Raw genomic sequence first — 15,842 nt, 5'->3', positions numbered from 1 at the left:
CGAAAGTTGTAAATAATTAAAAAAAATATATACCAAAAGAATCACACCCGTGTGAAGTGAGGGGTGCTCTTATACATCATCTCATTCTGGCCAATCACAATTTGCGTCCTCATCTTTGTCATCAAAGTTTGTGTACTTAAATTGTCCATTCATTGTCAATGGCTTTTAAATATTTGTGTAGGACAAAGTTTGTGCACACACACACACCAAAAGCTGGACATGGGAGGAGCTAGCATGCCTCAAATATCAAAAAATATAAAATGCTGGATCCCCCCCCCCCCCGTCATGTCACGTCATGTTACCCACTACAGCAGTGGATTTAACGTCATGTCACCCACTACAGCAGTGGGTTTAACGTCATGTCACCCACTACAGCAGTGGGTTTAACGTCATGTCACCCACTACAGCAGTGGGTTTAACGTCATGTCACCCACTACAGCAGTGTGTTTAACGTCATGTCACCCACTACAGCAGTGGGTTTAACGTCATGTCACCCACTACAGCAGCCTATTTTGGGACATAAAACAAACAAACACTGAAGCGTTTGCGACATTATGAAAGACAGATGTCTACCAATAAATCAGACCTGTCTGAAGTGAGTGGTGCAGTACTGCGCTTGTACTGTACTGTACTGTACTGTACTGTACAAGCCCTCCTCCCTGGCCTGTGTGTTAGGCTGTGCAACAGTGACACTTGGTGGTGAACAAACGCTATAACGCTATTTTCGTGCTCGGACACAGCCAGGGACACAGGGACAGCTAGCCCCAGGGACACAGCCACACACATAGCTGTCTGGATTGGTTGCACCACTCAATCACACCCGTGTGAAATGAGGGGCGTTCATGTCATCGTACATCAATTTAGCGGACATTGCTACATAAGGTAGGCCTACATAAGGTGGCCCCTTATTGGCCAAGCACTCCCACCAACATGTGATTGGTTAGCCGATTTGCTCGTTTACATACGATGTGAGTTTTCCCTTCAATGTCAATAGCGTCTAATGTTTTGATGTTTAATTTACGTCATATTTAGCAGAATTTCTCTGTTCATTGTCAATGGCAAATATTGTGGGGACAAGATTTAGCGGACATTTGACTTGAATTCCCCTTTCATTGTCAATGGCAAATCTTGAGACGTACGTGAGGACAAAAGCCGTTTATAGAAGGGGTAGTGCCCCTTAAAAAAACACTCGATGTCCTACACCAGCCTTTCAAATCATCACATTCCGTGCTACAAACCCATTCCGTGCATAAACGGACGTACACACAAGAGCTGTGCATAGGAGTGGCTGCACCACTCCAAAAGGGACCTTTTGAGCAATTTAAAAAAAAATCAGTGCTTTAGCTTTAGGCTTTTCAGAATTTTAAGTAGTTGAGGTTTCCTGATAAGGAACAGTGTCTGGTCTTAACCCATTTAGACGATTCGACAAATGTCTTCTAAATCCTGACAGTTTTCTGAAATACCTGGTGCTCAATATTTCATGTCAAGGACCCCACAAATATATGTAATAGGCCGCCGACCCCCATCTGAAAATATGTAGTTCCAAGGAACCCCCCAGAAGCAAAGATTTGAGTTCAAAACGTTCGCTGTGAAAGAATATATATTCAAAGATTTGCGCCACATTCACGTTTTTTCAAAAACAGCTATTTTTCAATAGCTAAAGCACAGCATAATGCTTAAAAACACCAAAAGGGGTAACCCGCCCAGAATGGGTTAATGTCATCCAACCCAAAGGGGCCTAGTCAACTGCACCCCTGTCCCCTCCAGCAAGGTCACCACACGTCCTCGTTAAGTCACAGCTCACAGCCCATGTCATTTAGTCATTATGTTGCAAATGGAATTCATTCATCCAATTCAATTTGATTAGGCTAGGCTGCTGTCACTTTTTTTCTATTTGTGGGAACTTCATCTTGTTTCCTGAAATAGAAGGCACAATAATACACGCATTATCATCCTTGGGAGAGTAAGTACACTCACACACAAAGACATTTGAGGCATTTCTGAAGCAAAGGTTGACAAGTGGCCGGCTCTGGTACTGCGTGATTGGGCCCGCATCCGGGTGGCTTGACCAATGTAGGAGCTTTCTCCACTTGTTTATACAGATTTATTCCTCTAATAATGCCTCAGTAGCATAACCCATTTAGACATGAGAAAGGATTCTACAAATGCCTTCTAAATCCTGACAGGTTTCTGAAAAACCCATGTTTCTGTCAGTGGTTCTCAAACATTTTCATGTCAAGGACCCCCATAAATATATATGTAATTGGCCACCGACCCCCCCCATCTGAAAATATGTTGTTCCAGGGACCTTCCAGAAGCAAAGATTTGAGTGAAAAACTTTTGCTCTGAAAGAATATATATTCAAAGATTTGTGTCACATTTCAGAGTGCCGCGCTATGAGCTTGTAGATCTGCTATTTTTCAATAGATAAAGTTTAACATAATGCTTAAAACACCAAAAGGGGTTCACTGTAAAGATTATTTATTGCCACATTCCTCATTTATGTTACAGTAGACTGTATGCATAACAATCATTCATCAACCGCTCATCCTTTAGTTTAAATCTTTGGCTAGGACCAAGAAACTAAATGCTCAACTCAATCAAAATGGCAAAATGAAAAAGCCCAGCTGCACATGAACATCTGCATGGTGGCCGTGCATTCACACCAGCATGGAAAGGGAGAAGGTACCTCGGCAGGTAGACCACATCTGAGAAAGAAACCCAGGTAAGAAAATAAACTCCAAACCCCAACAAATACTCAAAATACAGTTGAATCCTCCAGGTTTGCTTCGCTCTTTTCTGACAACTGAAAACGAGCACATAATCCGCACGCACACGCGCACACACAAAAGTCGCAGGCACCATAATAACATTTGCAAAGGAAAAGGAAAGGGTTTCTTTTCTTTTAAGAAAAGTCATCCATCGTGATTGAAGAAGTTTGACAATGTGCAAAACATTTGTTTGACAGCGTCAGCCACTGGTAGCTAGAGGAGTAGTAGGTGTTGTTTGGCCATGCTCCAGACAGTCTATATACTCAGAGTGTTGAGGGCTGGCACTAAGGTAACAGCCTCTGGCAGGTTCTGGTCATAGTTCCCTTTGCTCTGCAGCGCCTTCTGTCGATGTCTGTCCTCCTGGCGTTTCTTCTTCTCCTGTCGCTGCTGCTCTTTCCTCAGCTTGTTGGACACCACCTGGGATGGAGAACAGATTGAAACCCAGTGCATACCGAGACGCAAAGAAGATCTGCTCCACAGCGTACTGTACGTGTTATACTCTTTAATTGCTGCATTGTGGCGACTCTTTCAAACAGCTGAAAATGCTGGATGTCACATCATCTGGGCCCACAAGTTCAAAACCTTTAATTCCTAATTCTGCCTATCTGATCGGATCAGATTTGGATTTTGGGGGGTTCAAAACCAAACATCTGGATTGGGATCACTGATATTTGATCAGATAAGGAGATCCAATCCAAGCTGTAATCTGGAGGATCAAATCTTCAAAAGGGGTAGTTGTTCAAAACAAAACATAGCATAGACACACATGGGGACTACAAATGTCACTGCCCCAAATGAGACAGTGCCCCCACTTCTGTCAATGCAATCCCTATGAGAGGCATCATAAAATACTGTAATTTCACTGGTTGATTACGGAGGCTGTTTGTGTTCTAATGAAGTGTCCTATATGAGAAAAGGAGGCACTGGAGCAGCTCAGACAATGTTGGCCCTAAATTTATTAACAGGGTACAAGTAATAAGCGACAACCTTTCAATGTTTCAGTTACATCTTTGTCAGGTCATTTTGTCCTTTTTAATGTCACATACCTGCCTCCCTGGAACAACATATTTTCAGATGGGGGCCCTTTTTGGGGTCCTTGACATGAAATATTGAGCACCACCGATACAGAAACATAGGGTTTTTCAGAAAAGTGTCAGGATTTAGAAGACATTTTTTAAATTTCGACGTCAGGCCTAAAAGGGTTAAAGTGGTTGCATGGTGTAAAGTCACAGTCGCATCCCTTGAGGTTTTCAATACCCAGATACGTTTGTGTTTCGTTTTATAGGCTATTTATTTGTGGGAAATGATCCAAACAAGACTAAGAAGCAAGACTAACCTGGGGCCTGTTTTACGAAACTTGGATTAACTAATCCAGGATTTAGGCCAAAACCAGGTTTTTTCAATCCTGGTCTTTACAGCCTGGTTTATTCCGTTCCACTAAAGCCAAGCGAGACTAAGAATTGGCGGATTTGGCGAGCCGGGATCAGCAAGCCTGGCTGAATAGATAGCCTGACTTTTTGTCTCTAGACCCATTCTGTAGAATACAGATTTACTGATCCTTCTTCTTCATGCGGTATTATGGCAGTTTGCATCCTTAATAGTTGCATTACTGCCCCCTTTTGTATATCTCAGTATCTTTACTAATCTATTCAAGACTTACTGATAGGACTTAAGCTTCTAAAATAAATACTGCTGCTGTAATTAAAGAGAGAACATACTCTCAATAGTGGATATACTGAATGATTAACTACCCCAAAAATATAGTTTACATTTTAACACTACTATTAACTTAAAACAGAATTCTTAATATTGTAAGCATAATGATATTGTCGCATTGTGATATTTGGCCATAACTCCCTCCTCTGAGGGAGCTACCTTTGGGGAAGGGGGTTGTTGTCCAGACAGGGGCCAGACTGGTGAACTGTGGGTCATGGGTTCAATAGTGGGTGAAACGTTACAATGGTAATATGTTGTAAAACAATGAGTAATGGTAATATTTAGTGGTTTTCACTTTTACAAAAAAAAATATATAATTTAACAGTTTGACTGCGGAAAACGATTTAACAGACTTTTAATCAACCCCCCTTCACTGCCGAGATTGTTGTATTACCTTTAGAGCATACGCTGAATTATTTGGGCTTTTAATCCGCGAAAATCGAGCGAAAAAAGCTTCCCCCGTTTGTTATGAACGGCCGGACCACCCGCCATCTTGGTACACCCGGAAGACGCAGCACAGGAGCCTCCTCCATGAGGCGTTGAACCCCATTCGTTTGTATTGGCCTCAATTTCCCAGAAGCCCTAGCACAGCATGTGACGATTTCCGGTTTCATCATCCAAACAGATGCATCTACTCTCTTTCTCCGCGGCGAAGAAGGAATTTCTATTTATTTTTTACATTGCGGCGGATTAAACACATAAAACAAAAGTCGCGTATCTCCGATATGGCAGCGACATTAACCTGGAGTAATCCATTCAAAGCACGGAAACTGATAATATAATATAATATAATATAATATAATAATTCTTCTTAACCGTGCACTTGCACGACATCAAACCTATTCTGGGGAACATTCACCAAAAGCAGCTGATCTACAAGCTCACAAGCTGTCATGATGTTGTGCAGCCTATATATTTTGGTTATTTGATTTTATATAGTGCTTAAATTAGTCCTTTAATGCAGAACGATACAAATAAGGCAACATAAACCCATAATAATTGAATAAGTCTGGAAAACATCATTGGTTTGTGATCAGTTTGACTGCTTAAATTAAATAACTCAGAAACTACAAAACATTTCAAAGTAAAAAGTTCCAGCATCTGTCTCCACAGTAAACAGAATTTTACAAAGTGTGAATGGAGTTTCTAGGTGAAAGTGATTTTTTGACATGCCTATAAATGTCTCAAATTTGAAAGCACTATATTTCTAAAACATTTCAAAGATTCCTTTTCAGGCAAACATGTCCACCGTAAGATGAACCTAAATAGGTTTGAATGGGGTTTCTAGGTGTAAATATGTAGGACTAGTAGCATGCCAAAGTTTGTGCTATTGCCATTGAGAATGCATTGGGCGTTTAATGAACAGTAAAGACAACAGGATTAGGTTAAACCTGGCTGTTAGCCTGGTCCGGAGCAGGCTAAATCCAAAGCATTAGTTTCCATGGTAACTAATATAGCATCACTTTCATGAAACCGAATCAAGCCTCGACATATCCAGGGGCCTATTTCACGAAACTTGGATTAACTAATCCAGGATTTAGGGGCCAAAGCCAGGCTTTTTAAATCCTGATCTTTACAGCCTGGTTTATTCCGTTCCACTAAAGCCAAGCGAGGCTCAGAATTGGTGGATTTGGCGAGCCGGGATCAGCAAGCCTGGCTTAATAGACAGTCTGGCTTTTTGTCTCTAGACCCCTTATGTGGATCACAGATTTACTGATCCTTCTTCTTCATGCGGTATTATGGCAGTTTGCATCCTTAATAGTTGCATTACAGCCCCCTTCTGTATATCTCATTATCTTTACTAATCTATTCAAGACTTACTGATACAAGGACTTAAGCTTCTAAAATAAATACTGCTGCTGTAATTAAAGAGAGAACATACTCTCAATAGTGGATAGACTGAATGATTAACTACCCCAAAAATATAGTTTACATTTTACCACTACTATTAACTTAAAACAGAATTCTTAATATTGTAAGCATAATGATATTGTCGCATTGTGATATTTGGCCATAACTCCCTCCTCTGAGGGAGCTACCTTTGGGGAAGGGGGTTGTTGTCCAGACAGGTCCGGGTCATGGGTTCATGTAGCATGCCAAAGTTTGTGCTATTGCCATTGAGAATGCATTGGGCGTTTAAGTTAAATAACTCAGAAACTACAAAACATTTCAAAGTAAAAAGTTCCAGCATGTGTCTCCACAGTAAGCTGAATTTTACAAAGTGTGAATGGAGTTTATAGGTGAAAGTGATTTTTTTAAGTGCCACTATCTGCCTATAAATGTCTCAAATTTGAAAGCACTATATTTCTAAAACGATGAAACATTTCAAAGATTCCTTTTCAGGCACACATGTCCACCGTAGGATGAACCTAAATAGGTTTGAATGGGGTTTCTAGGTGTAAGTATGTAGGACTAGTAGTGGGTGAAATGTTACAATGGTAATATGTTGTAAAACAATGAGTAATGGAAAATATTTAGTGGTTTTCACTTTTACAAAAAAAAATTATAATAATATAATATAATATAATAATTCTTCTTAACCGTGCACTTGCACGACAGCAAACCTATTCATGGGGAACATTCACCAAAAGCAGCTGATCTACAAGCTCACAAGCTGTCATGATGTTGTGCAGCCGATATATTTTGGTTATTTGATTTTATATAGTGCTTAAATTAGTCCTTTAATGCAGACCGATACAAATAAGGCAACATAAACCCATAATAATTGAATAAATCTGGAAAACATCATTGGTTTGTGATCAGTTTGACTGCTTAATGAACAGTAAAGACATCAGGATTAGGTTAAACCAGGCTGTTAGCCTGGTCCGGAGCAGGCTAAGTCCAAAGCATTAGTTTCCATGGTAACTTATGTAGCATCACTTTCATGAAACCGAATCAAGCCTCAACATATCCAGGTTAACTGGTTAAGTTAATCTGGCAAGATCAACCAGCTTTCATGAAACCGGTTAAGCACTGATCCAGGATATATTAAGCCAGGATATGTGTTAAAGCCCGGCTTAATCTCTAATCCAAGTTTCGTGAAATAGGCCCCAGGTTAACTGGTTAAATTAATCTGGCAAGATTAACCAGCTTTCATGAAACCAGTTAATCGCTGATCCAGGATATATTAAGCCAGGATATGTGTTAAATCCCGGCTTAATCTCTAATCCAAGTTTTGTGAAACAGGCCCCAGGATAATTCACTAGATAGTTGAAAATGTCAGGACGACGGGATTTGTCAATAATGTCACTCCATTTAGTTGTGTTATTTCCCCAACTACATTCAGCCAAGTTAATACAACAGTGGTAAAACACACACGTTTTAGTTTCTCTTGTACCGTCGGAGCTCTGTGGTAAATGGAACAATTATATAAGCCCCGTCATGAACAAAGTCAGTTGGGATCGGGATGTATTATTGAGAATTCCACTCTTTACAAGGCTACGAGCGCCGACTTTGAAGACAGTGACGTCACTTAAAAGCGACAGTTTTTATGTCTGCTGTCTCCCCCCCTACACCGTTCTAACGGACCAGATGTGTGCCGCTGTCTCATTTGGGGGTGTGAAATTTGTAGTCCCTGTGTGTCTCTATTGGGAACAGTTTGATCCCCCCCCCCAAAGAAATCAGACTTGTGCGAAGTGAAGGGCGCTCTTATCATCATACATCACATTCCGTGCTCAGCCAATCAATTTTGTTATATTGGTTATCGGCCTTAACAGCAATTAATTATATCAATATCGGGAAAAATGTCTCATTGGTGCATCCCTAAATTCTACCTTAGGTTTGTGAAGGTTGCTGCCCTCCGATGGCTGCTTCTGCTCAGTGACATTCATGGCTGCAGCTCTGCAAGCCGAACAGGAGTGGGAGCCACACTGGCCCTGGCAGGGCTGGCCAAGCCCACAGCCCACCAGCCACTCGGCGTTGATGGTGGCTGCACTCAACTGCAACAGGTTCTCCTCTTCAGCTGCGACGGACAACATAGTACACATATTTTCGTACAACACAGTATAAATCACACAAAACATACAGATTTGTAGTCGTTGTGCCCCTTACATATACAGTACATGCTCTGCGTTTATCTCTTAAATAAACCCTATATGCATACAGATATGCATACATACAGAGAAAATGCTCTGACGTTTTGGTCTTGAGCCTGGTGCATCTGTGTAAGAAGATTCCACCTGAAGTAGCACTGACATTTACAGTACAGTACCACCCATTCTGCTTCTACTGTGCTATAAAAGCAAGTTTACAGTATATATTGCTGAATTGTGGCCTGAGTTATCATTTGGTTACATGACGTGTTGAGCACCAAATATACAAGCCCACAAAACATCAACTAAGTAATGTAAGTATGAATCACCCATAACATTGTCAACAGTAGGTACAAGATCCATGGCTACTCACTCTGGAGACCTCGGTTTTTGATGGAGCTCAGGATCACGTTGTCCTCCTCAAAGGAAGAGGGTGATGTCGGTGTCCGTCTGTCCCTCTGTCCGTCTCCAAACTCACGCTGCTGGCCTCGTGAATTCTGCAGATTCTGATGAGGATAATTAGACCAGGTCAGCAAAAAGAACACCAATTGCTATTATACTCCTGGTATGCACTGATAATCTGAACATTTTTGTTTTGATAATCATCGCCTTGCCATAGATACATACAATGTGTGTAGCCTAACTATGTCTTATCTAATGGGTGTTTAGATCTAACTGAGCGCACTGCGCACCATGTTTAGTGGCTCCGTTTGACATGCTCCGTATTTGAGCGCGCGCTCAATGGATTTGGATAGTCAAAACATCTGAGGTGCAAGAACAGTCGAACAAAGTTCTGACAGGCACCGCCGAAGTTCTGAATTACATAATTTTGTGTCCGAACTGTCCAGTATGTAGCCCGTTTGAGATGTTACAGGTTTGAACTTCGATTGTACATTAGTAATGGTACTTTAGTACAAGGCAACATTGAGGGCCCAGGCCGTAGCGTAACGGTCTGGGCACCGGACTGGTAATCCAGTCGCAGTGTGCCGCGGGTTCGACTCCCGGACCCGACACGGCCTTTACTGCATGTCATCCCCCCATCTCTCTCCCGTTTCCTGTCAGCCTACTGTCTGTCCCTTCAAAAATCAATAAAAGGCGTAAGCCGCAAAATCTTATATATATCTTAAAAAGGCAACATTGAGATGGTACATTTTCTTCACCTCGATGCGCAGCTGAGCAGGCGTCTCCGAGTTGTCCCCAGTGCACCTCACGCTGTCATAGTGGTCGCCATAGCGATATGCAATGTGTAGCTCTCGGCACGCTTGCTTCTCTGCACCATTGATCTGCATTGAAAACACCACATGTGTTGTTGGTGGAACAGTGTGGATATCAGTGATCACACACCATACCATGTTGCGGGGCCGAAGACATCCACAAGCTCACAACATGTTGTATCGGCTGTACACCGGCCGTTTTCAGCGTGCAAGTATGAATTAAGTTTAAGCTTAATAACAATATATTCGATCATACAGTATCATTTAATATTCTTTGTGTGTGCCGTGTTGACTACCTCCCACAGTGGTGTATTAAGCTGATGGATGACGACTTTCAGCTGCTGACTGCGGGCAAAAGACACAATGGCATCATTGCCAGCAAAAGTACCAGGCTGAGCGAGATTAGACACTGTAGGGAAAGACATGCAAGCAAAGGGATTAGTCACACAATTGTATATAAAAGAAATCTCCAATTTTCATATTTCCAATTGTATGTTCATGGACTACAAGGCCAGGATTCAAACTGAGTCGTGTCCTCACAGTGCTGTGCAAAGGGCACGTCGTCCTCCACAAACGGCTCAAAGTCTTGTCGATAGGACGTCATGTACTGGACTGTCTCATGACGCAGCCGCAGGTGTCCCCTGGAGTGACCTTCTAACTGGTCACCTAGAGCTCTGAACAGGCAGTTCCTACAGGGAAGATGAGAGACGGTATTGTTAAATTAAAAGACTAATATCTGACTTCAAAACACGTCGTTCATGGTTTTTGTTAAAATATTTAATATTTGATCCAAATCTAATGCCAGCAAATATATTGGCAAGTGGCAACCAATGTTCATTAAAGAAAATGTTTAATTATCAAGACATTTCTGCCTGGTTTCTAGATAATCGATCGTTGATCAAAGTAAGAAGATCCTCGTCATTCTGGCTGGCACGAAAAACATTGTTGTTAGATTACAACCTATGCATCTAAATGTTCGAAAGTCCAAATGTTGGAGCGGCATGCACCACTCGAAGATAATTATATTATATTTGTTGAGATTACATTTCTGATTACATTTCTGCATCAATAACTGTAATCACTAGGCAACACAGAAAAGAAAATGTTATACAATCTGCGGGAGCGATGTCTGCACACTGCACAGAGTAGTTGGTTCTGTCAACCTGCCATTCTCATAACTGTCTGCACATACAGTAGGTTGTTCCCTCATCGTGCCATTCTCATAAATTTCTGTACAGACGTAATTTGTCCTTTCATTGTGCTATTCTCTTACGTAGGGCAGCTGTGGCTCAGGAGGTAGAGTAGGTCATACAATGATCCGTGGGTTGGTGGTTCGAATCCCGGCTTCTCGAGCACACATGTCGAAGTGTCCTTGGGCAAGACACTGAACCCTACATTGCCTCCGATGAGTTGGTCGGTGTGAGCTTGCCACCATTGGTGTGTGAATGTGGGAAGTGAGGACGCTGGCGTCGACTGTTCGACGATTCACCTCCCAATGTATGAATGAATTTACCATTTTAAAGCGATTTGAGCACTTTGGAAAAGCGCTGTAAAAATGCTATTAATTTATCTGTAGTGTTTCCCCTCATCCCTCAAGACAGAGAAGGATCCAATACTCATGTGATCTTGCTTTTATGTTGGAAGAACATTACATCAAACTGTTACTTGAAATGCTGCCAGCAGTGCATCCAATCCACCAACAAATTCAACTCGTTGCAAAGCACAGGCTCCTTTGCAAAGCAAAAGCACCTACTATACTTATTTAAACATGATTAATTGACCCCTGTCCCTTGATTACCATGTCACACACCGTCATTCATACTATCTAAAGTAATAGTTCAGGTTTAAAATTAGGTTTCGATATTACACATCCCATGGTTACGGTCAAAAAGGTCATTTTTAAATGCAACCAATCATGTGGGTCTAGGAGAGGAGACTTTATTCTACTGAGAAATTAAATGTATATTGTATAGTATACTGCAGTGGCGTTTACAGGAATTACATGTTGGGCAGACAAGATGTGTTGTTGTTGTTGTTGTCGTCGTCACTAAAGGTTTTCAAAGAGATATACCTGCCAGACGAGTAGGCTACAAAGGCTGAAAGGCATACATTTGCATTCCAATGGGTGATTGAGGGTCGCACTCTGCGCACAACGGCCAATCCGCTGCCCACTAATAGTTCTCAGGTCAGGTGTTTGACCTCTCTTTTTTTTCTCAGTGTATGGATTTTGGCCAGGCAGAAATGGATTTGGACAGGGGGCACGGTGGCACAGTTGGTAGTGCTGTCGCCTCACAGCTAGAAGGTCCTGGGTTCGATTCCAGCTCGGAACGCTGTGGGTGCTGGTGGCGTGTTTCCTCCTCTGCGTCATCAGTGCTCATACCCGAGGCGAGGTTGGCGAAAGGGCCTTTCTTTGTGGAGTTTGCATGTTCTCCCCTAGGGTAGGTACCATCACAAAAAACATGCAGTAATCCTGGTCTCTAAACTGCCTCCCCCTGGCCAGCCGGGGCGCCTGATGGAGGGGAAAGGAACTGGTTGGAATTACGTGTTCCTTCCACGCGCTACGTCCAACCAAGGAAACTCCCCCCTGTCAGGTGTAAAGGAGCAACTTGGACACTCAGGCATGAAGGAAGCATGAGTTCAAGTCCGTTGCTCTCCCCATGTCCCCCATATATGGGGACTAGGTTGGCGGAGGGTGTGTAGAGCCCAGGATCACATTCGATAATTGACACAGGGGTGAAAAATGGGTTACAAAATCGTGGGATAAAAAATATATAAAAAAATATAAATGGATTTGGACAGGCTGTCTCGCCTTATTGTAGATACGCCACTGGTATACTGTTGGATGGACTCTATTATCTCTCTCTCTATTTCCAAAAATAGTTGATCCACAAGCTCACAGCATGTCACAAATGCTTTGTGAGCTTGAAAATCAGCAAATTTTGACACAGTCATTCAAAGTATCAATCATCCGAGTATCAATCAGGCTTTACCCATCCCCGGGGACCTCTCTCAACTTGAGGCCCAGCGCTTGGAGCTGGTTGGAGAAACTGACAAACTCCTCCCCTTCGTCGCCGTCCTGAGGCCGGTTCTTGCGGTCTTTGGCGATGGCGCGGCGTGCCGCCCGCTCGTCCCGCTTGCGCTCCACGTCGCACTTCTTGTTGCTGCGCACAGGTTTGACTGCCTGTTTCCTGGACATGGTGACTGAGTGTAGATGTTGCTGTGAGGCAGGGGTCCACTAAGGTTCCCACTAAGAGTAGAACTACAACACCACCGTGCTGCTACTGAAGGCTGTGCCACTTCCACACATCAGGAACCTGAGGAAAGAGACAAAAACACACAGTCACACACACACACAGTGATGTAAAGAGGTTTTCAATGTAATGAGTCCCAGGAGGCAGGGATGGTCTTTTATATGAGTCCCAGGGACATTTTATGAGTCCCACTTCAACGATGTTAGGAGTCAATATTTTGCCATTTTTACAAATTACAGCATTTAACTCCATTTGATTTTCATTTGATATTTGGGATGCAAAATGCACCCTATTTTAATCTCTGCACACACACACACACACACACACACACACACACACACACACACACACACACACACACACACACACACACACAGTCACACATTTAACATTTGCATTCACATTTTACAAGAAATTCAGGATACAGATCACGGCTGCCAATTATTGCAGACACTGAAAAGTATTTTGCCAATGTCTTAGCTCTCGGCTTGGGCATGCCTGCAATCTGCAGGCCCCTCACGACTGATTTATGGACATTACAGAGGCTTCCAAATATGAACACAAGTAGTTTACACTTGTAGCCAATCCGTATAATAGCATCCTTAAGACGTTCGTACTTAAGCACCTTGGTAAGGAATGCCTCTTCCAGACTGTGGTCAAATGTACATGCCACTTCCAAAATGGTCACTTCTCTACTGTCCTCATCAACAACAACATCTGGTGTATTAGCTGTGACATCTGAAGAGGCATCATTTTCACTATTGCGCATGAACATGGCACACACACACACACACACACACACACACACACACACACACACACACACACACACACACACACACACACACACACACACACACACACACACACACACACACACACACACACAGGGAGAGGGACATAGATAGTGAGCCACAAATACAACTGTATCGCAATGTCGTCATTCTAGTCCAGCCAGCCCAACCTGACAGAGGTGTGTGTGTGTGTGTGTGTGTGTGTGTGTGTGTGTGTGTGTGTGTGTGTGTGTGTGTGTGTGTGTGTGTGTGTGTGTGTGTGTGTGTGTGTGTGTGTGTCACGTCGTTAGGATACATATTGGGCTGCTGGATAAAGAAGGCATAATAATAACCAATAACTCTGTTAAACTGCCAATAATCCTATATCAACCAGCCATGTCAAGTTACACATTCGACGAAGCAGCGCCTAATTGAGCTAAGCTCGCAGGCTAGCATTCGACCATACTGTTACATAATTCAAAAAAGAAAAAGGCTAGCTTACCTGCCGTTGGTAAACTAGAAACTTGATGTAACACGCTACTCAAATTCAACAAGACGTAACTGTTATTATGAAAGAATTTAGAAATATGGCTATATATATGCTATTGCTGAAGAGCTCGTGATTTTTTTAGCTTTGTTTACAAATTAGATTCCGCACTTACTTCCGCATGCGTAGTAAAGTACAGAAAAGGGACAGGGCCAAGCTTCAACATAGCAAATGTATGGCGCCATCTGTGGGCCAGTCTGTAGAACAGTCGCGGCTTCTATACAAATTACAAAGTGCATTTTATTTTTAATATCAATAATCAATGCATTTGGCTGTATTGAAATTTAACATTTAAAAAAAAAGGCAGATTTACAAGTGGTGTAGGTCACTTAAGTTAAAGGGATATTTCACTCGGGCTTGGGCGTGCCTGATAAAATGAATATCAAATATTTAAATACTGAATCAAGTGTGTTCACAAAAGCCTGAGTAGATGACAACATGATGAACATGATGAAAGTGAACTACAGGCAATTTGTGCCGTGCAAATATTTTACAACTTTAATACATTTTATACATTTTAAATGACCTAGAACTGTTTTAAAAATGTCTTAATTTAGGCCTACTCGTTCAACATGATGCAGGTTAATGATGACAATCACAACTTCTTGACTGACATCTTGTGTAATGACACATAATGACATGTAAAGTCATGTTCATGTTGTGAAACATGCCCCATATGCAGTGTAGACCAGTGGTTCTCAAAGTGAGGTCCGAGGACTCCAAGGGGACTATGAAGAGGTTTTGGCAGAGGATCCCCAGCTAAATGAGTATCCGGCCCTAATATACTAAATATAGCATAAGAATCAGTTTAACCACTTGAAACGTAGGCCTACAGTATACTGTACATTAGTTAGTTGCTGCGAGAGTGAGGTCTAGCTAACACCAACTCGGGATTCCTGGATCGCTGCCCTCTACAATGTCCTATCCAACATCAGGTTCTTGAGTTCTGCAGTGTTGTCAGCCAAGCTGTCGCGCCGCGGCACGTCTACATAGGTGGTAAGCTTCTTTCCCCTCCTGGCGTCATATCAATTTACTTTTTCTGATGTGGTCCGTCCATGTGACACCTAGTGCCATTCGTATCATTCTTGTGTAGACTCCATCCAGGGCTTTTTCCTGTTGTACTGTGAGGGTCCATGTCTAGGCCCCATACAGCAGTACTGACTCCACAGTAGCTATGAACAGCCACCTCTTAAGGTCTCCCCCCTATCTGATTTCCACACTCTCCTCATCCCGTGCAAGGCTTTCCAGGCAAGTGCTCTCCGAACCTTCAGATCCTGTTGGCTATTGGAGTACCAGTAAGACGCCCTGAGGGCATGAAGCGACCTCACCCTAAAGGACGAGGTCGTGCGCATGCATCCGCCTGGGTGATGGCAGACGGCAGACTGCTAGGTGAGTGCTGGCGCTTTGGCATGGTCAGATCAATATATGGAATGAATTCTGTACTGGCCATATATAGAGCGTGTCTTGAGTGTACAGGGTTTGATGAGGTCAGATCAGCATGGAATGTCAGAACAGGAAGGACAGGTGTATGGGGAAGGA

The 15,842-nt window shown here is 42.6% G+C and overlaps 1 protein-coding gene across 1 annotated transcript; it reads right to left on the bottom strand.

The window, feature by feature from the left end:
- Nucleotides 1–2,473: 2,473 nt before the first annotated feature.
- Nucleotides 2,474–14,410, bottom strand: otud3 (OTU deubiquitinase 3). The gene is made up of 8 exons (XM_083769049.1): nucleotides 14,259–14,410; nucleotides 12,723–13,046; nucleotides 10,273–10,421; nucleotides 10,029–10,141; nucleotides 9,679–9,801; nucleotides 8,892–9,024; nucleotides 8,261–8,448; nucleotides 2,474–3,188 (listed from the first exon to the last, which is right to left on the bottom strand). Exons 2-8 carry the CDS (start codon nucleotides 12,926–12,928, stop codon nucleotides 3,027–3,029), a joined length of 1,074 nt encoding a protein of 357 aa, XP_083625175.1. The 5' UTR covers nucleotides 12,929–13,046; nucleotides 14,259–14,410; the 3' UTR covers nucleotides 2,474–3,026.
- Between the last annotated feature and the right edge of the window lie 1,432 nt (nucleotides 14,411–15,842).

The sequence above is a fragment of the Protomyctophum parallelum genome (assembly GCF_964188405.1).
Source record: "Protomyctophum parallelum genome assembly, chromosome: 7".
Lineage (NCBI taxonomy): Eukaryota > Metazoa > Chordata > Actinopteri > Myctophiformes > Myctophidae > Protomyctophum > Protomyctophum parallelum.
Note: the sequence above shows the minus strand (reverse complement) of the source record. Positions and strands in the feature narration are given on the sequence as shown.